Raw genomic sequence first — 22,837 nt, 5'->3', positions numbered from 1 at the left:
CTGGTGAAACCGAAACCCTGGACCAATGAAGTGGAGTGTGCGAACTTAACCACTCAGACACGGGGCCGGCCCTCATTTATGTTTCTTATTTTGTGGATTGCTTCTTCATATACTTTCTTCATTTTCTTAGAGGGCATTCATCTTTTTCCTATCAATTTATAAGAGCTCTTAATATATGAAGGATATTATTTAGTCCTTTGTTATATATGTTGCAAATAGTTTTACCAGTTTCTCATTTATCCATTACTTTTGTGTATGGTATACTGATCAACAGAAATTTATTTATTTTGATGGAGTAAAAAACATTTTTTTCTTTGATGGCTTCTGGATTATGTTTTAAGAAGGCCTTTCCTATCTCAAGATTACACAAATACGCCTCTTTTTTCTTCTAATATTTTTATAGTATTATGTTTTATGATTAGATATTTATTACACCTGGAATTTATTTTTGCACGATATTTGGGAAAGATCTAAGCATTTTTCCAAAAAGTCAATTATTCCAACACATTTCTTGAATAATCCATCCTTTCTTTACACGCTGATCTGAAATGTCACCTTTACCATACCCCCGCAGGTCTCCCCATAATGTATACAAAGACATACTCGATACATTTGTTTTTGGACCTTCTTTTTTGTTCTCTTGGTCTATTTTATTGTCTATGCTATAGCTTAGTATAGTTACTGACACATGGCAGATGGACAACAAATACTGCTTGAATCAATGTCATGTTCCCTCCAAATCCAGGAATTTTCTAAGAACTGAATTTGTAAATTTGGAAACATCTGTCATATTCCATATTGAGTCCTTTCATCCAGAAACAAGATGTATCTCTCAATGTATTCAGGTTTAAGAAAATGCCCTTCAGTAAAATTTAATAGTTTTTAAAAAAACAGGTCATAAAACATTATTTGATAAGTTCTTAAATATTTTATAGTTTCCAAAACAGATTGCTTGTTACTCTTTATATAAGTTAATAATGAAAATATTGTAAAGAAAAAATATAGAAAGCAAAGAGTAATTCCATCTTGAAGTGTATTTCCAAACTTGTGAATAATGGGAGTGTGACTTTTATTTTTCCAAGGACCTTCTGGACTATCGTTTTGTAACCTATTTTACATCATAGAACCCTTGGAGAATCTCTTGAAAAGAATGGGCCCTTTCCTTCAGAAAAATACACATTCAGTAGAAGAGCTCTCACCTGACATCCTTTTAAGAGGCTTGTCTGATTAAATGAAGATGTTTAAAAAATTTATAATAAATGATTTTCATAGAATGCTGAATATTCATCGTTAGTAGGCACTGTCCAATATGCTCAAGTACTGTCTGTCACAAGTGATCCATATGCTTACCAAGAATAAGTTGTGTTCGTTTGCAAGTCTCTACATCAGTTTTACTATAATTCAACAATTTAAATGTACCATAGTAGGATGAAATATGAGTGTGAAGATAATTGTTGTGTCTAGGAAAATTAAGTTAAATGCTTTGTAAAAACTCCAAAGTAAATTACTAAAAGAATAACCACTGCCAAAGGTGGGCAAGACAACTGTAAAAGGCTGGGGTAAATAATAAAAATCTAAGAGGATTCCGCACTCAGATTATTTTAAAAATGTTTTTAAGTGTTCATTCTATTTTTTTTTTAGAGATTTTATTTTTTCCTTTTTCTCTCCAAAGCCCCCCAGTACATAGTTGTATGTTCTTCGTTGTGGGTCCTTCTAGTTGTGGTATGTGGGACGCTGCCTCAGCGTGGTCTGATGAGCAGTGCCATGTCCGCGCCCAGGATTCGAACCAACGAAACACTGGGCCGCCTGCAGCGGAGCGCGCGAACTTAACCACTCGGCCACGGGGCCAGCCCCACGTGTTCATTCTATTTTAAAGAAACCTAAACTGAAAACAGTAAAAGACATATTACATATATGGCTAGCGATAAGAAAGATGCTGTGGACCTTCAACTAGTCGTCCCATACTCATAGAAAAGCCCTGCTTCAAAAAGAGAGAAAAATGAACACACATTTATGTTTTAATTTGAAATAAAATATTTAGGGTAAATATTTATTATTTTTTAAAAACTTCCTGCTTTACCACTTTGGATTAATTGTTAACTACTAGTCCTGATAATATCAAAGTAGAAGGCATCTATTGTATACATACAATTTTTCACACAGTTTCGGGTGGGGGAGTCACAGATTCTGTGAAGTCCATCATGGATCTCAGGTTAAGAACCCATGTTCTATATATAGTACACATACATATACATATATATATATATATAATACATGTATATATATATATATATATGAATCCACCAATTATTACATATGACATTGTTATATGACAGTCAAAGGAAAAGCAAGGGTCTCAACTCTAGAAATTTAAGTAACAAACATTGTTTAACCATAGAAGAACTTTTAGGAACTCATATTAATCCCTCTTTTATCATAAAAATTTTTATTTGAAGTTCAGCAATTCTTTATTTTCCTTCTGTTAAAGAAAAATTAAAAAATTTTGCTTCTGTTAAAGCAAAATTAAGTTTAATACTTTATTTTTAAAATTAAAAATAAGATGCATACTATAATGTGATCCTGTTTTTATGAAACTGTATCTGCATATTCACCCATCAATCTTTCTATCTCTATGTATGCAGGGAGAAATGTTTAGAATAACATTCTATCAAATGTTAACACTGATATTTTTATGGATAGAAGAATTTCAGGTGGTTAGTTGGCTTTTTTCTACACTTTTCATTAATGTTTAAATTATTTAAGGATGAGTAGGTACCAATTCTATTAAAAAACATGAAGTCATTACTCTAAAATGAACAAAAAGAATCAGTGGCAGCATCACGCACTGGCAAGAAAAATGGCCAGGGAAGCAGGCCCCCTGAAGCTGAAGAGAACTCTGGACAGATCAGTCACCGCAAAACTGCTGGGCCATGGTTTCCTTATCAGCAAATGAGAAAATGAGGACGTTGAATTTAATGAGCTCAAAGGTTTCTCTCAGCACTAACATCATAGGAATTTAAGTGGCTAATTCCTATGTAAATTCTTAGGCAAGATTTTTAAAAATAAGTTTCTTATTTTATCCATCAATTACCTCAAGTATAACTAGATTTAAAGAACAATGCTCTCTTCCTTTGCTATAAGCTTTTATAGCTTGATCACATCACAAACTACATAGGGGACTATATGCTTTACGTTCTCAAAATACTGAATAGGCAATTCTATCTACCTCAGCAACTGAAGAGATGCAGTAATGAGAACACAAGTACAGAAAATCCTTCTGGTAACACTACACATTGCTTCAAGTATGAGGGGAAATGTTAACTGTTGGAAATTAAGGAAAGAAGGAAAGGAAGAAAAAACTGCATATCCGAAAGCTCTCCTCAATCTGAGTATGTGTTAAAAATAAAATAAAATACTGACACAAACTGTTCAAATCATTAGGAGAATCTGAATTTGTAGGTCAGCTCACAAGAAAATGACAAAACAACGATAATGCAGATTCATGGAAAGTGTTGCTTAGTTCCAGGTGGTTTCAAAATTGAGTTTGTATATGTGTGTGTATTTTTTTTTTTACCTTCAGAAACCTCTGTTATCTATCAGTTGGTTGTTTCTTGCATTAGGTTAATCTGCTGAAGTGACAGCTGCGAGCAGGTGGAATTTCCTGTTAGTTACAGATTGAATTTTGCATAGCTCAACAAGGGAGTGGTATTTCTCCTCATAAATTATAATTCAGTGTCTCTGAACTTAATCCTCAAACCAGCATTTATATGGTTAAATTATATTTAAACAAAGTCATCCTATTTATTTGTGATCATGTAATTAAGAATGGCATTTACCATGCTGAGATGCTAATGTCATTTTGCCAACGTAAGAGTTGATACCAACTATATTTCTCCGAAAATTAAATGTTGCAGGTGCTGTATGACATTTAAATATTGTCACACTGAGAGTTTAAACAAATACTGAAATGTAGCTATCACTTAAAAAGAACTTACCTTTGCAATTATTACTGACTGAACTGGGTAGCAAACAGATGCTCCTAAAGTGGCCAGCCCCAGTGGATAAGCAATTTTCTTAAACCTAGAACCTATGAAATTCAAACAAACTATTAAACTGCAAACAGATGTTACCAGAGACTTGATAGTTTTATAACTTTAATGTTTGCTTTGTTCCCCTTTAAGCTATCGTCCTCTGTTAAATTACTCTTTAGGTAATAAGACCAGCCAAGATGGTAGCTCAAATGTCCTTAAGGATCACAATTCCGTTAATACTCCTCATTTGTCATGTCCAATTTAAAAGTATTCTTAATCTAATATTGATAATTACCTACACAAAGGGAGTTGATGATTTTCTTCTTTTTTAAAAGTAGGTATTTTTTCATGTCTTAAGAAACCCAAAGTTGTAAGGACATTTTTTTCAGGTATCTAATAAAGCATGATAATATAAAGAATTAATCAACTACCATGTTGAACTGAAATGGACTGTCTTTATATATCCTTTTTGATTAAGTTCCTAGGAAGGTTAAAGATCCAACTAACTAATCAGCTAAAGAATTTAAAAGACTTTAACTTCTTCATGTCAATGATTTAAAATACTGAAGTAATAATTTAATAACTGCAAGTAACTTGAGATAATTCATTCATTTCCAAAAGTGCTGTAACTAAGCATCTAAGATTCATTTTCAAACTTTTTGACACCAAAATCCTTTTCAAAAGAAAATCTTCCAAAAACAATTTCACGAGGAACTTGATATATAAAACCCATAAACTTGAAGCTACTCTGATTAGCCCAGGGGAGGGAGGCTCAGTACTGAGCCCCACCTGCATGGCTTTTCCTTTATCTCTCTATCACCACCAAACACTTCCATGGAACGCCAGGTTCTGGAGAATAGTCTGAAACTCACCAGTCTAAGCCATAGCTTAGTTCAAACAGACTGTTGGTTCAAGAAAATATGTACCTTAAATGCTTGTCTGGGTACACTGGACTCTGTAAATATGATCTGGGCAATTCGATGATGGGATTTCTAATTGGGGTAAGTACTTTCATTGTCTGGAACAGCTCCTACAGTCCTTAATTTAAAAATGAAACAGCCTATCTGGTATATCAATAAAGACTAAGGCGAAAAATACCTGGCAATGTTTGCAGGCGACTTTACAGTTTAGGGAAGGTGAAAACAAGAGGCATTTCTCTGTCCCGTTTAACTATTAGTACGGAGGCCTTCTACAGTCATGTCTACCATAGACTGAGCTTGGGGGAGGTGGGTGGGTAGGTTGATTCAGCCTCTAATTTAGCTTTCCTTTAGATTTAGATTGGTTTTTCTCATAGTGGGAAAGAGGGTCTATGCATTTTAAAATATGTCCTAAGTTGCTCCTTTACTCTAGTCCTACTCATTACTAGTCTAGCATCTATAGTTTGCTTCTTGATTTTACTGACCGAACATTTCCTGTTGTAGGTTTCCTTGACTCAGCCAAATTCTCCTAATTGTGCTGTTCCTAAACTTGAAAGGTGGCAGTTTTTCCTTGACATGTCATTTTGAATATTAAAAAGACTTACATTCATCCTCTCTTTACTTGATATGAAAGGTCAGTCTATAAGAAAATAAATTTCATTTGGGTTCAGTAACCCTACTCCCATAAGTAGGAACGACTCTAGACACAGTCAGTAACTAGCTATGTACTATGAAATCACTGAGAGATTTTCTTTCTCTGCACCTCTATTTGTAGCATAACAGGATTAGACTAAACCAACAGCTTTCCAACTTTTTTGACCATGACTCATATTAAAGAACAAACTACATCATGACCTATGACCTATCCCACACACATACTCCACTGAGACAAAAGTTTAACAATATTTACCCATACTAAGTACAAAACACTTTGATATTTGCTATTCTCCTCTATTTTATTTTTTAATAAAATGTTTCCTAAGATCCACTATGTTTATTTTATTACCTACTAATAGGTTGAAATCTGAAGTCTGAAAAATACTGGGTTGGATTATTCTAGCTCTGACATTTGGAGACACTGTGAAAGACCTAAGAAACATTTTCTCTTACAATTGGGATTATGAGTTTCTCACTGAGAATTAAGTAATATGTTTTGGCCAATTTCCTTCAAAATTTAATTCTTTGAGTCCTATTGTTACATATGGTGATCTTGGTTTTCAATTTTTTTCCTAATGAATAATTTATCATATGTATTCAATAGAAGTTGCTCACAGTGTTAGAATAAAAGACGGGATATAAGGAGCCATTAATATTAGCTACAGGGAAAGTGTTAAGTTTATTGGGATGAGATACCTGGGCTAGAGTTAGAATGCTGGAATGTTCTTATAATTCACAGAGGTTTTGTATCTGATTAGGTGTACTTGAGTTGAGGTTACTTTAAGAACTAAAGCTGGGAAAACCAACCATAAGGTATCTGACATCAGATTCCACACTGGTTCAGAGCTGTACTTCCAACCACATGTACTTTAGTTTGGGGACAGTGACTGGCAACTTGAGTTGTGGAGAGAGGATGAATGGAAGGTGATCAAAATGGCTACTGACCAGAGAACTGCACCAGCTTAGAAAGGGCTTGAGTGAGGAGGAGAGGCAGTAATGCCTACTGAGAGGGACTTCCATACCAGAGAGGGAAGATGGGCAAAGACAAAATTCACCATGTGCTTATGAAAGAAAGTTATTTAATGGTGTGCAGAAGAGAGTTAACATAGTATGCTCAAGTCTGCCATTGTTAGAAAGGCCTGCTTTGAAAGCTGGCCCTAGGCTGGCATATGGGAACCCGAGTGGTAGGCAGTTCCCTACACTGTTAGAAAACATTCCCTGAATCATAAGAGTGGTGCATTGTGCCTAAACTGTTTATGCAAATAATGCGGTTTATGCTGAACAACTACTTTCTTCCTGGGAATCTGGTACATGCTAGATAGACAGTGCTTACGTGTCCAGCCCCCAATAATAACCTTGGCCACTCAGGTTTTAATGAGCTTCCCTGGTTGACATCTCACACATACTGTCACAACTCATTAATGGAGGAATTAAGTGTATCTTATATGATTCCACTGGGGGAGGACTCTTGAAAGCTTGTACCTGGTTTCCTCTAAGCTTTGTTCCATGTGCCTTTTGCCTTTACTGATTTTACTTTGCATCCTTTCACTGTAATAAATCTTAGCCAGAATATGACTATAGGCTGAGCCCTCTGAGTCTTCCTAGCTAACCATCAAACCTGGGGGTGGTCTTGGGGAGCCTTTACACAAGTGGTATAGTGAGAAGGGGAGGACAAAGTTGGTAGAGACATACGAGGCAAAAAAGGGGAAAAGAAATCAAATATTCCAAGCCTCATGTGCTGAATGAGAGTACTGAGTGAGTTGTCTGTCCATTTCATAAACTCCATTCTGAGCTGGCTGATGTCACTTCTAGCAACCTTGGTCAGGATGAGACCAAGAGGAAATAAAACTTTTTCTGAGCCATCATCATCTCTGCCTCAAATCCTTAATACAGCCCTCAGAATATGGGTGGTTATGACTAAGCAGAGAAAAGTAGTTTGAGTGGTTAGTATACATTTTTACATTAACATAAAATTTTCAAGATCTTTTTTTTGATAGCTAGAGAATCTTAAGATCTTTTAAAAAATAAAATTATCTAGAAGATGAGAAACAAAATGATAAATTACAATTTTAATAGGAACAGCTATATATTTTTAAAAATTTACTTTTAAATGGTGATACCGGAAATTCAACTTTTTTGGTGTACACTTCTCTCAATTATAATATATATATAGAGTCATGTAACCACTGCTACAATCAGGATATGGAACAGTTCCATCACTCTTTGCAGTCACACCTTCTCCCCACTTCTAATCCCTGGGAACCAATGACTTGCTCAACGTCACTATAGTGTTGTCTTTTTGAGAAAGTCATATAAATGGAATCATACGACACGTAACTTTTTTAGACTGGCTTCTTTAACTCAGATTCATCAAGACTGTCACATGTGTCAATGGTTCATTCCTTTTGTTGCTGAGTTGCATTCCTCTGTATGGATATGCCAAGGTTTAGCTAATTGTTGAAGGACGTTTAAGTTGTTTCCAGCTTTTGGCGATTATGAGTAGAGTTACTATAAACATTTATGTATAGGTTTTTCATTTCTCCAAGGAAATACCCAGGAGTGGATTACTGGGTCTCAGAGTAAGGATATGTTTAACTTTATGAGAAACTGTCAAATTACCTTCCAGAAGGGCTGTACCATTTTGTATTCCCACCAGCAGTGTATGAGAGCTTCATTTGCTCTACATCTCAACTACACTAGGTCTGATCAGTCTTTTTAATTTTAGACATTCCAATAGGTGTGTAGTGGTATCTGTGGCTTTCATTTGCATTTCCTTAATAACTAATGGTGCTGAACATCATTTGGAATAGCTATATTTTTGAAAACACAAAAAGTCTTTATAAAAGTAAACATGCTGTGCTACAGAATTAAAAAATTTTTACGACAGCCTGTCCTAATAATATTCAATAAAGGATATGAGGTTTTCCTGTGATAGTAAAATTCAGAAATTAATATAAAGGCATTGGAAAAGGGAATATATATGTTTAAAGCCTACCTTTTCTCGCTGAAACCAAGCCTGCCAACCCTGAGACTGTAATGACTCCAACTTTCGGAAGAAAATCTCGAGGTGGATTCTTCAGATAGATATAGGCATCTCAAGAAATCAGTTAAAAATTAATATAAATGACTTACTACAATTGGGCTTTATATATAGATATCATGCAGAAAACTTAAAGAGATTTGCTAAGATGGTTTAAACACTCTTCAAAAGAGCCACACAAAATAATGATTTGAGCAGCAACTTAAAAAGCTGGTTACAATAGTTACTTGCTACAAAATAAAATCTTCCTTCCATAGCTGGTTTAATGATATTTGTTTTCTTAATAATAGAGGTGATTATCACTCTTTAATAAAATATGATGCTAGAGTGTACATCTTAATTGGATTACTATAAAGTAAATTCCTGTGTAATGTATTATATCTCCATAATGGAAATGCTCCTGGCCTTATCTGTTCAAACATTAGTAGGATCAAATAATAACTGAAATAGATACTTCATCAGGGAACTTTGAACAATAGTCTAAGGATACACAGAGCTAGCAGACTCTGCTTGACACTACTCCCCAATAACCTCAGAGCAGCTGCTGCTTTTGGTTAAAACCAATGATCAGGATGAGAAGTAAACCTAGACAAAAAGTAGATGGAGGGTGGGGAGAAGTACAGATTTCTTGGCTTTTTATATATTTAAATTGCTTCTGGTTCCATGCAATCCAAAAAGACACATAATTATTTAATGGCAATCACTTATATTCCACAAGATTGATGAGGACTCTAATTTGGAATTAACTAATACATACATTAAATAATGATAATACACATACAGGTGATCAACATCATGGAGACATTTAAAATTTTAGCTGATCTTTCTGTCTCCCATACACATTTATTTTGACAACAGGCTTAGGCCAAGACTAGTTGGAAGCTTTATCTGCTGCCAAACACTATTATCAAACTAAAGAGTCAAATACAATTGCTTTACAACATTAGCTCAAATATTCTAGGGTGACTGATAGGTATAGTGTTTCCCAGCAATCTATAGCAAAATACTATACATTTTAAAAGCAAACAGTACTTATTTAAACTAATTGATAACAATGGAGGCAAGTTTCCAATTTATGTTTTATGAGTATATAATACGGACTTTGTAGCTAAAACAGACCTCGGTTTGAGTCCAGGTGCTGCCATTTACTAGCTATGTGACCTTGGTAACCTGCTTAGCCTTTCTAAACCTCAGTTTCCTCATCTGTAAAATGGGAGTAATTCCAATATTAACACTCATAGAAATGCTACAAAATTAGATAAATTACATAAAATGCTTATCACAAGGCCTTAGCATATAATAATTGCTAAAGAAATGATAGATACTATTGCTTTATTATTATCATAAACTGCTATACAAAGCATCTTCTGAGTTGGCAAAATATGATAATGAATAACATACCATGTTTATTTTTCTCACATTTAAACCTTGCAAGTTAAAAAGACAATAGAACATTTCTAATTACGGATGGTTCACTCACCTACCTTTTCCAAATTGTACTGTATCCATTATCCCATTTTTCACAAAGTCATAAACACCCTAAACAAAAAGGGAGAAAAAAGAACATCTGCATGTTTGAAGATGTTTGATGATTAGATCAAACAGTCCACATCTCTGAGATTAAATTAAAACGCTGACTTCGCATTCCGCCCAAATCTAAATCTAGCTTTGCTATTTATTCACGATGGGGATACTTGTTGAACTTGGCTTCTCTTCATTTCTTACTTTTCAATCTATTTAACATAGATAATACTTGTTTCCTCATATAAATGGGTAAAGTAATACCTATAAATTAAGCAGAGCAAGTCAAAGAAAAGTTATTGCAGAAATACAAAGATTTATCATCTTATTTTATAATGGCCTAGGAAAATGAATGAAATTTAAATAAAGCATGAAGAAAGATATATTTCAGCCTAGAAGCAATATCTGATCAATAAATAGGCAGCACAAGAACATAATGATTTGTGGAGAAAACAAAAACAACAGAAAGCCTAAAGAAAAGTGCTTCATCTTCTCTTCTTAGTGTGCATTAGAACAAGAAAAAATTGAAATAAGACATTTATCTCAGGATAGAAATCATCCTACACAGACTAGTGTCCATCTTATTTTTAAATAGGAACATAAATTCTTTGCAAATTAAGATTATATTAACCCACTGGAGGGATTAAAGCTTTAACTCACATTTTTCCTTTTATCTGTTTCTAACTAATTTATTTTAATGCAAGAAATATTCTTATACACATTTGTTGACAGGTAATATCTCAATTACATCAGAAGAAAACTGAAGGCACACAATGATTTACCCATAGTAATTGCCCATAGTCATGCAGCACTTTATTGAAGGAATCAGAAAACATAATCCAAATACATGATCTCTTTCTCCGACCTAGCTGCTATGAAATCATGGGACAAAAACAACAACAAAAACTAGCTGCTATGAAACCACGGGATAAAAATAACAACAAAAGGGATTTTCAAAGCAAATAGAAACGATTATATTAGACAAGAAAGAAATAAGTTATTGCTATTGAGATATTTTGGTTAGTATCTTTGTCTCAGATATTTGCATGGTGATCAGAGATGCAGAGCTTTATCCTGTTCATCCTGGTTTGAAGCTATATAAACCAGCACAGACCCTAACTGCCTCTGAGCTACCTCTCTTCTCTTTAGGGACTGTCCCTTGAGAAAATTCCACCTTCAAAGTTATAATACCTAGTGACGAATTGATTGGGGATCGTGTAACTGTTGAGGAAGAAAACTAGTCACTTCTTGGAGGAAATTTTCCTTAGCTGAGGTTAGGAATCCACTTTTACCAGTGGGGGTCACTGCTACCTAAATTTCAAAACACTAAGGAGTAGGAGTAGGAATAGAACGTGCCCTACATGATTCTAACTTTAATGTAGAATGTAATTTGAGCCAGAAGTAATTTTTAAAGAATAGATTATGTTTTTAGGGAAAAATTAGAAAGCTGTTTACCCTGAAGATGAAATGCATTCAAAAGTGCCCTTCTTCAACCTATTCATTTCAACATATTAACAGAATAAAAAGTTCTTAGTCTTAAATTGGGTGTTAGTAACAACAGCAATTTAAAGATCTCTCAGGAACAATTTACCTCACTGAAAACAACTTCGCGAACCTATGGAAAATTAGGTCTTAGGAGACTTAAGTCTGAATCATCCAGCTGTTGGCATAGCCTCAGGGGCATGATTCAGATTCTAATTAGTTAAGATATTTCCCTCGGAGATCAAATTATTAAGAGTGTGTAGTATAAACTAGTACTATTGGAATTGTTTGACAGGTACAAATTTTCAAAAAATTACACCTTATATTCATGAAATGTTTGAAATATCATCTGAAATGACCAGAGTTCAAAGATTTGTTCTTTCATAAGATCATTAGAATTTCTTTTTAAAAAGAATGTATTACAAACAAAAAAGCATAAGGGTTCACAAGTAGATAGTTTAGAATTGAGGAAAAGATGTGTGGTTACTAGGTCAGAAGGATGACAACAATAATACCAACATTATCTTTATGACACTGACATTGGACATACTGATGCTAACATACCTATGTTGATGTGATGATAATGAAACATCAATATTGTATCAGCGTACTCCATCACTCTCCTGCTGGATAATGCTGACTGAAGGCTAAGTATTAAAATAAGGTGAATTTTATTTTGCCCAATAGCCGACTGTATTCAGAATGGTATTATGGGCTAAACTCAACAAGTGAATATTTTGCTTAGCCAAATAAGGTACAAATCAGAAGTAATCTCAGAACTTCATGTATAAGGGCAAACAATGTTTTGTACACACTAGGTGTCAAATGCTTGCTGAACTACTTTAATCTATGTAGTAGTGGTATCTTGGGTTAAATATGGCCACAAATTCTTTGCTGCTACTCATACTGAGAGGTCACATCTAATTCCCCTCCCTTTAAAACTGGGTTGGCCTTAGTGACTTGATTTAAAAATAGAATGCTATAGAAGTGACATTCTTGGACATCTGAGGATAAGACAAATTCTGCCTAGGGTGTCTTGTAACATTTTCTCTAGGAGCCTTCAACTGCCCATGTAAGTTATCTGACTACTTTGAGACCACCATGCCTGAGAGGCCATGTGTAGAGCTTCAGTCAACATTCCCAGCTGAGCCCAGCCTTCTGACCATCTGTGACAAGGTGCCAGAGATGAGAATGAAGCTGTCTTGAACTCTCTAGATTAGCCCATTCACCTGATAAATACCACTGAGTGACCTCTGCCAACACCACAGACAACAGAAGAATCACCTGTCCAAATTCCGATCAAATTCTTGACTCACAAAATCATGAAATGTAATAGAATGGTTGTTGTCTTAAACCACTAAGTTTTCAGGTAGTTTGCTACACATCAATGGGTAAATGGAACAACTGGTATGTAATACAAACCAGAAACCTCCAATATTAAACCACTATTAGAATTGACTTACCTTGCACCAGCCAATATAACGACCAGTTGTAGCGCGGATGGACGCAAAGCTCATTTGTAAATTACCAGGCTGCTCTTTAACATACTTAGATCGGAGAGGTGGCGCAGTATATATGGGGAGCTAGAGGGAAAAAGAAAAGTCATGTCAAAAATGTAAAACAGCTGGACTTCTTTTCCCAGCAATATGGCAGAATAGGAATCCTCATCAACTTTCCTGCTAAAAACAACTAAAAATGCTGATAAAATATTTTTAAAAACCATCTTAAATGCAGGAATGATCTGGTAAGCTGTTTATAAAGACTGTTCAGAAGCCAGAAATTAAGTGAAGATAGAAACCCACAGACATGAGCAATAAAACCAGCTTTTACCTTGACATCATTTGCTATAGAAGAGGGTTCATGGGGTATGGGACCAGGAAACAAAACCCAGAACAGACTTGAGGTAGGCAATCTTACTGAAGACTCTATAAAGGTAGCATGTCAAGATCTTACCTTTAACATGAGGGTGAAGTGGATTAAACAGTTCACTCCAAGGGACTGTTAGAAAATTGACTACCTCAAAAATTGGGCACCGAGTAGAGAGGAAGGAAATATTTCCTAAGAATTGGCAAACACAAGTGAGAACTCATATAATCTGCAGCATAAAACTATCTGGGCAATCTTAGAAACCTCAAACCAACAATACATTTAAAGTGCTTCCAGGCTGGTAGCCCCCAAAGATGCTTGGCAAAAGCAAATAAATATCTTCTCGTTGGAGGAAGCTACTCAGACTTCAAAAAATTACAACAAAGTTCCAAAAAGTATGAGACCAAAATTTTTAAAAATTAGAAAACACAAAGAAGCATCTGGACAAGAGCTAGCAAAAAAACAAAGAGCAGACTCAGATCCATAGAGAATGTAAGTATTATTACATATATATATATATATATATATATCTCAAATACATATATTTTTATTTTTAAAGAAATAAAAGGGGGAAATATGAGTTAAGAGCGAGATTACAAAAATTACCAAAGCTAATGAAAATAAAGAGAGCGAGAACTAGAACTGGAAATCGAAAACAAATCAAGAACTCAACTGATAAGTTTGACAGATAGGATACAGTTGCTGAGAGATTTAGTGAACTAGAAGACCCAAAAAAATATGCAAAGAAGTGAAAAAAATATGAAAGAGATACTTCAGATAGAGCAAGAAATACCAACATACATCTAATCAGAGTTCCAGAGGAGAGGAGAAAGAACGAGGCTAAGGTAATATTTGAAGAGAATGGCCAAGATTTTTCCAGGACTAATGAACTGTACACTTGACAGATACAGAAATCCAACATATCACAAGCAGGATAAATAAAAAGTAATCCAAAATTAGACAAATCATAGTAAAACTCCATAACACTAATGACAAAGAGGGGATTTAATAAAATAAAAGCCAGAGGGAAAAGACAGATTACCTTCAAAGGAATAATAATTAGATAAACTTTGACGCCTCAAAAATAACACTGGAAGGCACCAGATAGACTGGAAGGCACTAGATGATATAATAATATCTTCAATGTGCTAAAAGAAAGTAACTCAATTGAGAATTATAACTCAATAAAATATCTTTGTTTCAAAAATGAAGGTGGAAGTAAAGACATTTACATAGACAAAACCCAAGACAGTTAGCAACCAAATAACCCTCACTGAGAAATTTTAAATCATGTACTTCAAGCAAAAGAAAAATATTCTCATTGAGAAGGTCTGAGATGCAAAAAGGAACGATTAACAAAGAAAGCGGTAAATATGTGGGTAGATATAAACCAATGAATATATAAAATACTAACGTTTTATGTTTGTGTTTTTAAACTAGAACTAAATCCTGGAACATCAATATAGTATAAGTTAGGAGGGGATGACAGAAATTAAAATGTTCTAAGTTCTTAATATTGCTTGGATGGAGGGTAAATATATTGATGAGATTTGAAATGAATGCAGGTTATAATTTCTAGGGTAACCAGTAAAAGAAAATCAACAGAAGGCATAATTACCAAACTTTGTTGTGGAAAAAATAAAAAGAGAAAAAAACAATCCAAAAGGAAGAAAGAAAGGAAATAAAAGAACAACAGAAGAGGTAAAAGACAAAAGAACACAAAAACTTGCAGAAATAATTCCAAAGATTTTAGTAATTATAATAAATGCAAATGGATAAAACGATCTATTTCAAAGCCAAAGATGATCAGATTACATTTACGAAATACAGTCACATGCTATTTATGAGACATTCCTAAAACAACTATTTAGAAATGGAGAAAAAGAAAGGAATGAAAAAAATGCATATTGAGCAAACAGCAACTAAAAAGAAAGCTGCTATAAGCTATATTAACATTAGACAAAATAGACTTTAAGACAAAAACCACTACTACCAGAGATAAAGTGACTAAAGACAAAAAGTTTAAAAAACTAGAGATATTATAATCTTAAACTTGTATGCATCTATTAACATATCTTCAAAATATATGAAACAAGGAGAAATAGATAAATGCATCATTATAGAGGGAGTTTAACTTATTCTCCAGCAATTGGTTGATGAAAAGCAAATTTTAAAAAAACTAATAGAGCAGGGGTGGGCAAATGACAGTCCATGGGCTGGTCAACTGTTTATGTAAATAAAGTTTTATTGGGCGAGAGCTATACTTATTCATTTATGTACTGTCTGTGGTTGATTTTGTGCTTCAACAGCAGTTGAGAGACAGAGTTGAAAATGTTTAAAGTATTTACTATATGGCTTTTTAAGTAAAGGTCAGTTGACTCCTGGTACAGAATATAATCAACAAGCTTGATCTAACGGACATATATAGGAGACTGCATTGAAGAACTGCAAAATATACATTACTCTCGTATAAAAAATTGACTGCACCCTGGGCCATTTCAGAAATTGAAAATCTTAGGGAATTTCAAACAATTGGTATAATGAACCATTATCTCTCAGTATAAAAATCCCATAGCTAAATCATACTTAATGGTGAAAGACTGAATGTTTTCTCCCTTGTATCAGGAAACATACAAAATGTCACTCTCACCACTTCTATTCAGCATTGTACTGGAGGTTCTAGCCAGTGCATTCAGGCAAGAAAAAAAGAATAAAAGGTATCAAATTGGAAAGGAATGAATAAAACTATTTCTATTCACAGACGACATGATCTTGTATACAGAAAATCCTAAGGAACCACAAAAAAACCTTATCACAAAAAATAAATGAATTCTGCAAGGTTGTAGGGTAAAAGATCAATATACAAAAATCATTGGAATTTTTATTTATTTTTTTGCTGAGGAAGATTCGCCCTGAGCTAACATATATGCCAATCTTCCTCTACTTTGTGGGTTGCTGCCACAGCATGGCCGCTGACAAGTGATGTAAGTCTGCATCTGGGAATTGAACCCAGGCCGCCAAAGCAGAGCATCAAACTTAACCACTAGGCCACAGTGCTGGCCCCTCAACTGTATTTTTATGCACTAGCAATGAACAATCTGAAAATGAAATTAAGAAAACAATTCCATTTACAATAGCATCAAAAAAATACTTAGGAATAAATTCAAAATGGTGCAGTTGCTCTGGAAAACAGCCTGGCAGTTCCTAAAAGGTTAAAGATAGAGTTACCACATGGACCAGAAATTCCACTCCTAGGTCTATACCCAAGCGAAACGAAAACATGTCAACACAAAAACCTGTACACTAAAGTTCATAGTAGCATCAGCAATAATAGCCAAAAAGTAGAAATAACCCAAATGTCCATCAACTGATATACAGATAAACAACATTTGCTATATCCATAGACTGGAGTTATTATTCCATAATAAAAAGGAATAACACACTGATACAGTCTACAACATGGATGAAACTTGAAAACATTATGGTAATTGAAAGAAGCCAATCACCAAAGGCCACATATTATATGATTCTATCTATCTGAAATGTCCAGAATAGGCATATCCATAGAGAAAGAAAGGAGATCAATGGTTACCAGGGGCTGGGGAGAGAGCAGAATTGCGAGTGACTGATAATGGGTACAGGCTTTCTTTTTGCAGTGATGAAATTGTTCTAAAATTTGTAGCAACGGTTGTACAACTAGGTAAATATACTAAAAACCAATCAATTGCAAAACAACCCGCCATTAAAACACGAATAAATATTTGTGACTTTTAATTTCTTAGACATGACACCAAAATCATAATTCATAAATTCAAAAATTAATAAATATTACTTTATCAAAATTAAAATCTTCTGTTCCTCAAAGACACTGTTAAGAGGAGGTAATGTGGGCAAAATAATGACCTCCACCCAAAGACATTCATGTCCTAATCTCTGGAACCCATGAATATGTTATGTTACATGACAAAGGGGAATTAAGGTAACATTAATCAGGCGACCTTAAGATAGAAATATTTTCCAGGATTATCTGGGTGGGTCCAAGGTAATGATAAGACATTAAAAATAGAAGAGGGAGGTGAAAGGGTAGAGTCAGGGGGCGATGTGACTAGAGAAGAATGGTCAGAGTGATGCAATGTGAAAATGACTTACACTACTTTTCCTGCCTTTGAAAATGGAGGAAGTGGGCCACAAGCCAAGGAATTTGGGCCAACTTCTATAAGCTAAAAAAGGGAAGGAAATGGATTCTCTCGAGAGCCTCCTGTGAGGAATGCAGCCCTGCCAATATCTTGATTTTAGCTCAGTGATACTTGTGTGAGAATCCTAACTTACAGAAACTGTAAGATAATAAATTTTTTATTATCAAACAGCAAGGGAACTAGATTTTTTTTTTTGAGGAAGATTAGCCCTGAGCTAACTGCTGCCAATCCTCCTCTTTTTGCTGAGGAAGACTGGCCCTGAGCTAACATCCATGCCCATCTTGCTCTACTTTATATGTGAGACACCTACCACAGCATGGCGTGCCAAGTGGTGTCATGTCCACACCCGGGATCCAGGCCCGCAAAACCCGGGCCACCGAAGTGGAACGTGCACACTTAACCACTGGGCCACCAGCCGGCCCAGGAACTAGATTGTTAGTGGCTTTGGACTTGATCTTCTACCAGCAACAAACATGAAACAGTGTAGGTTTGGTAAAACTTTACCAGTAATGGGTCACAAAAGTCTTGTTTTACATTTAAATGACCCTTTACTACTCACACCAAGATTAAAGAGTTAATGTTTCTCTTTCCAGACTAATGCTTGAATTTTAAATCCACCACTTTGGCAAGTACGTATAATTAGGAAGGTCAGGTGCATATTTTATATTAAAGGTGCATTTGATGTATAGACAGCAGGTACACAGCAGGTAGGGAAGTGTTCCAGCTCCCCTAGAAAGGGAGCATGCATGTACGTAGATACATGGGTATCAGAATGGACAAAATTATTTACTTATATGTTTGTCCATCATGTCCCCAAGCCTCTCAATTCTTTATGCTCCTCAATTCCAAACTTTATGAGTCATTAAGTGTTCTTACTCTCTCCTCTATCCCAACCAAAACCTACTGATTCTTCATTTATACTCCAGGAAAAATTAGATTAATAGTTTAAGGAACAGGTTTGTTATCTGTGGTCTGTTGTAAGTAAAATTTTGTATATGCACTTTTCTAAGGAAGAGCATCCAAAGTTTTCATCAGATTCTCAAAAGGGTCAAAATGGTTAAGAACCAGTGCTTTAAAGTATTTTCTTTCTTAGGTATGGGCATTCAAGAATACTTGAAAAGTTTATGATAAAAGTATTTACTGAAATGATAAAAAAAATTGACAAATTCTTAGCTAGACTAATAAAAATAGAGAGAAGACAAATAAAATTAGAAATGAAGTAGGAAACATTAAAATGGGTACTTCAGAAACAAAAAGGATCATAAGGCACTATTATGAACAAGTATATGCCAACAAATTGTATAACTTAGAAGAAATGGATAAATTCCTAGAAACATACAACCTACCAAGACTGAATCAAGGAGAAATAGCCTGAACAGACCAACAACCACTAAGACTGAATGAGTAATCAAACCGCACCCCCCCCCACCCCCCAAGAAAGAAGAGCACAGGACCAGAAGGCTTCCCAGGTAAATTAAACATTCAAAGAAGAATTAATAACTTGCAAAAAACAGAAGAAGAGGAAACTCTTCCAGACTCATTTTATGATGGTATCACTTTGATACGAAAGCCAGACAAAGACATCACAGGAAAAGAAAACCATAAGCCAATATCCCTAATGAACATTGATGGAAAAATCTTCAATAAAATACTAGTAAACTGAATTCAACAGTGCATTAAAAGGACTACACAACACGAATAAGTGGGCTTTATCCCTGGGATGTTAGGATGGGTCAACATCCTTACAATCATATCAATGTGATACACCATATTAACAGAATGAAAGATAAAAACCACACAATCATTTCAATAGATGCAGAAAAATCATTTGAAAAAATTTAAAAATCTCAACAAAATTGGTATAGAAGGAGCTTACCTCAACTCAATAAATGTCATGTATGAAAAGCCCACAGCTAACATCATAATCAAAGGGGAGAAACTGAAATTATTTTCTCTAAATCCAGTACAAGGCAAGAATGTCCACATTTGAAACTTCTATTCAACACAGCACTTCAAGTCCTAGCCAGAGCAATTAGACAAGAAAAAGAAATAAAAGGCATCTAAATTGGAAAGGAAAAAGTTAAATTATCTGTTTGCAGATGATATGATCATACATGTAGAAAACTCTAAAGACAACAAAAAATTGTTAGAACTAATAAACAATTCAGTAAATCTGCAGGATACAAAATCAACATACAAAAATCAGTGGCTTTTGTATACACAAACTATCCAAAGAAGAAATTAGGGAAATCATTCCATTTACAACAGTAATAAAAAGAATAAAATAGGAATAAACTCAACCAAAGAGATGAAAGACCTGTCCGCTGAAAACTATAAAACCCTGATGGAGGAAATTAAAGAAGACACATGAAAAGATGAAAAGACACAATGAAAAGATGTCCTGTGTTCATAGATTGGAAGAGTTAATATTGTTAAAATGTCCATACTACCCAAAGTGATCTACAGGTTCAATGCAATCCCTGTCAAAATCCCAATGGCGTTCTTTACAGAAACAGAAAAAAAAATCCTAAATTTCATATGGAAACACAAAAGACTCCAAATAGCCAAAGTCTTGAGTAGGAAGAACAAAGCTGGAGGAATCACACTCCCCGATTTCAAAATACATTACAAAGCCATAGTAATGAAAACAGTATGGTACTGGCATAAAAAAAAGACATATAGACCAATGGAACAGAATAGATTGTGCAGAAATAAATCCATCCATTTATGGTCAACTGATTTTTGACAAAGTTGTCAAGAACACACAGTGGGGAAATGATAGTCTCTTCAATAAATGTTGCTGGGAGAACTGGATATCCACATGCAGAAGAATGAAATTGTATCCTTATCCTGTATCTCACATCATAAGCAAATAGAAACTCAAAATGGGTTAAAGACTTAAGCATAAAAACTGAAATGTAAAACTACCAGAAGAAAGCATAGGGAAAAAGCTTCTTGACATTGGTCTTAGCAATGATTTTTTTCAATATGATCCCCAAAGCACAGGCAACAAAAACAAAAATAAACAAGTGGGACTACATCAAACTCAAAAGCTTCTGCACAGCAACGGAAACAATTAACAGAGTGAAAAGGCAACTTACGGAATGGTAGAAAATATTTGCAAACCATACATCTGATAAGGGGTTAACATCCAAAATATGTAAGGAACTCACACAACTTAATAGCAAAAAAGTAACTGGATTAAAAAATGGGCAAAGGACCTGAATAGACATTTCTCAAAAGAAGACATACAAATGGCCAGCAGGTATATGAAAAGGTGCTCACCATCACTAATCATCAGGGAAATACAAATCAAAACCACAATGTGATATCACCTCACACCTGTTAGGATGGCTATCATCAAAAGACAAGTGAGAGCACATGTTCTGCTTCGGCGGCCCGGGGTTCACTGGTTCAGATCCCGGGTGCCATGCCATGGTAGGCATCCCACATATAAAGTAGAGGAAGATGGGCACGGATGTTAGCTCAGGGCCAGTCTTCCTCAGCAAAAAGAGGAGGATTGGCAGCAGATGTTAGCTCAGGGCTAATCTTCCTCAAAAAAAAAAAGACACAAGTGATAACAAGTGTTAGCGAGGTTGTAGAGAAAAGAGAACCCACATATACTGTTGGTGGGAATATAAATTGGTACAGCCATTATGGAAAACAGTATGGAGGTTGCTCAAAAAGTTAAAAATAGAGGGGCTGGCCCCGTGGCCAAGTGGTTGGGTTCCCGCGCTCCGCTGCAGGCGGCCCAGTGTTTCATTGGTTTGAATCCTGGGTGCGGACATGGCACCGCTCATCAAACCATGCTGAGGCAGCGTCCCACATACCACAACTAGAAGGACCCACAACGAAGAATATACAACTATGTGCCGGAGGGGCTTTGGGGAGAAAAAGGAAAAAATAAAATCTTTAAAAAAAAAAAAAAAAAAGTTAAAAATAGAAGTATCATATGATCCAGCAATCCCACTTCTGGGAATATATCCAAAGGAAATAAAATCTGGATCTCGAAGAGATACCTGCACTCTCATGTTCTGCAGCATTATACACAATAGCCAAAATATGGAAACAACCTAAATGTCTGTAGCAGATGAATGGATAAAGAAAATATGGTGTATGTTTGTGTATTTGTGTGTGTATGTAATATTAAATAGTGCAAATTTCATGGTTTAAAAAAATGTATACATGGAATATTATTCACCCTTAAAAAAGATATCCTCCCATTTTGACAATATGGATGAACCTGGAGGACGATATGCTCAGTGAAACAGGCCAGACACAGAAAGAGAAATACTGTGTAATCTCACTTATATGTAGAATCTAAAATAGACTCAGAAGTAGAGAGCAGAACAGTGGTTAGCAGGAGTGAGGTGGAGGGGGAAATGGGTAGGTGTCTGCCAAAGCGTACAAAGTTTCAGTTATGCCAGAAGAATAAGTTCCAGAGACCTAATGTACACCAGGGTGACTATAGTTAACAACACTGTATTGTATACTTGAAATTTGCTAAGAGGGTAGATCGTGTTATCACCACACACGTGCACACACAAGAAAATGGTAACTACGTGAGGTGACAGACATGTTAATTAGCTGGATTGTAGTGATCATTTCACAATGTAGACATATGTCAAAACATCACGTTGTATACCTTACATATATACAATTCCTATTTGTCAGTTATACCTCCATAAAGCTAAAAAAAAAAAGGATTTCAACTCTCCTGTGAGAATTCTGTCTCAACTGAGGGAAGAACATGCTCACTACAGATTGGAGGCCCTGGGCTTAAATGCCACTTATTGTATAAAAGCAAATTGTTTGTACTTGATTAGAAACTACAATTAGATTCAGTAAGCTATAAAACCACATTTAAATTAAATTGAGCCAAAGTAACTAGAACTCACAAATCAATATTTCCTCTCTATTATTTTTTCATGAAAACAAGCAAATGACAAGAAAATAAGTCTAACTCACATCACAGAATAAAGAAACATCCAGTGATATCTATGGCTAACCATATACACACAGCCCAACTGCCGGTAATTTTATAGATCTGAATACTGCACATTTCTTGGTTTACAAAAATGATCACTGCACGGCTCTGCAAAGTTTTCTAATAAAGAAGAGATTTAA

At 35.0% G+C, this 22,837-nt stretch overlaps 1 protein-coding gene across 4 annotated transcripts in view; it reads right to left on the bottom strand.

The window, feature by feature from the left end:
* The window catches only part of APOOL (apolipoprotein O like), a 70,862-nt gene that overhangs the window by 10,036 nt on the left and 37,989 nt on the right, over positions 1-22,837 (bottom strand). For all 4 annotated transcript variants that reach the window (XM_005614307.4, XM_005614308.4, XM_070257178.1 and 1 more), the window contains 4 exons: positions 13,112-13,231; positions 10,130-10,184; positions 8,601-8,699; positions 3,996-4,087 (listed from right to left, as the gene is read on the bottom strand). In XM_005614307.4, the coding sequence (XP_005614364.3) occupies positions 3,996-4,087; positions 8,601-8,699; positions 10,130-10,184; positions 13,112-13,231 (366 nt within the window). The remainder of the gene's footprint in view (positions 1-3,995; positions 4,088-8,600; positions 8,700-10,129; positions 10,185-13,111; positions 13,232-22,837) is intronic.

This window comes from Equus caballus, chromosome X, assembly GCF_041296265.1.
Source record: "Equus caballus isolate H_3958 breed thoroughbred chromosome X, TB-T2T, whole genome shotgun sequence".
NCBI lineage: Eukaryota > Metazoa > Chordata > Mammalia > Perissodactyla > Equidae > Equus > Equus caballus.
The sequence above is the reverse complement of the archived record's forward strand: the minus strand, read 5'-3'. Positions and strand labels throughout refer to the sequence as shown.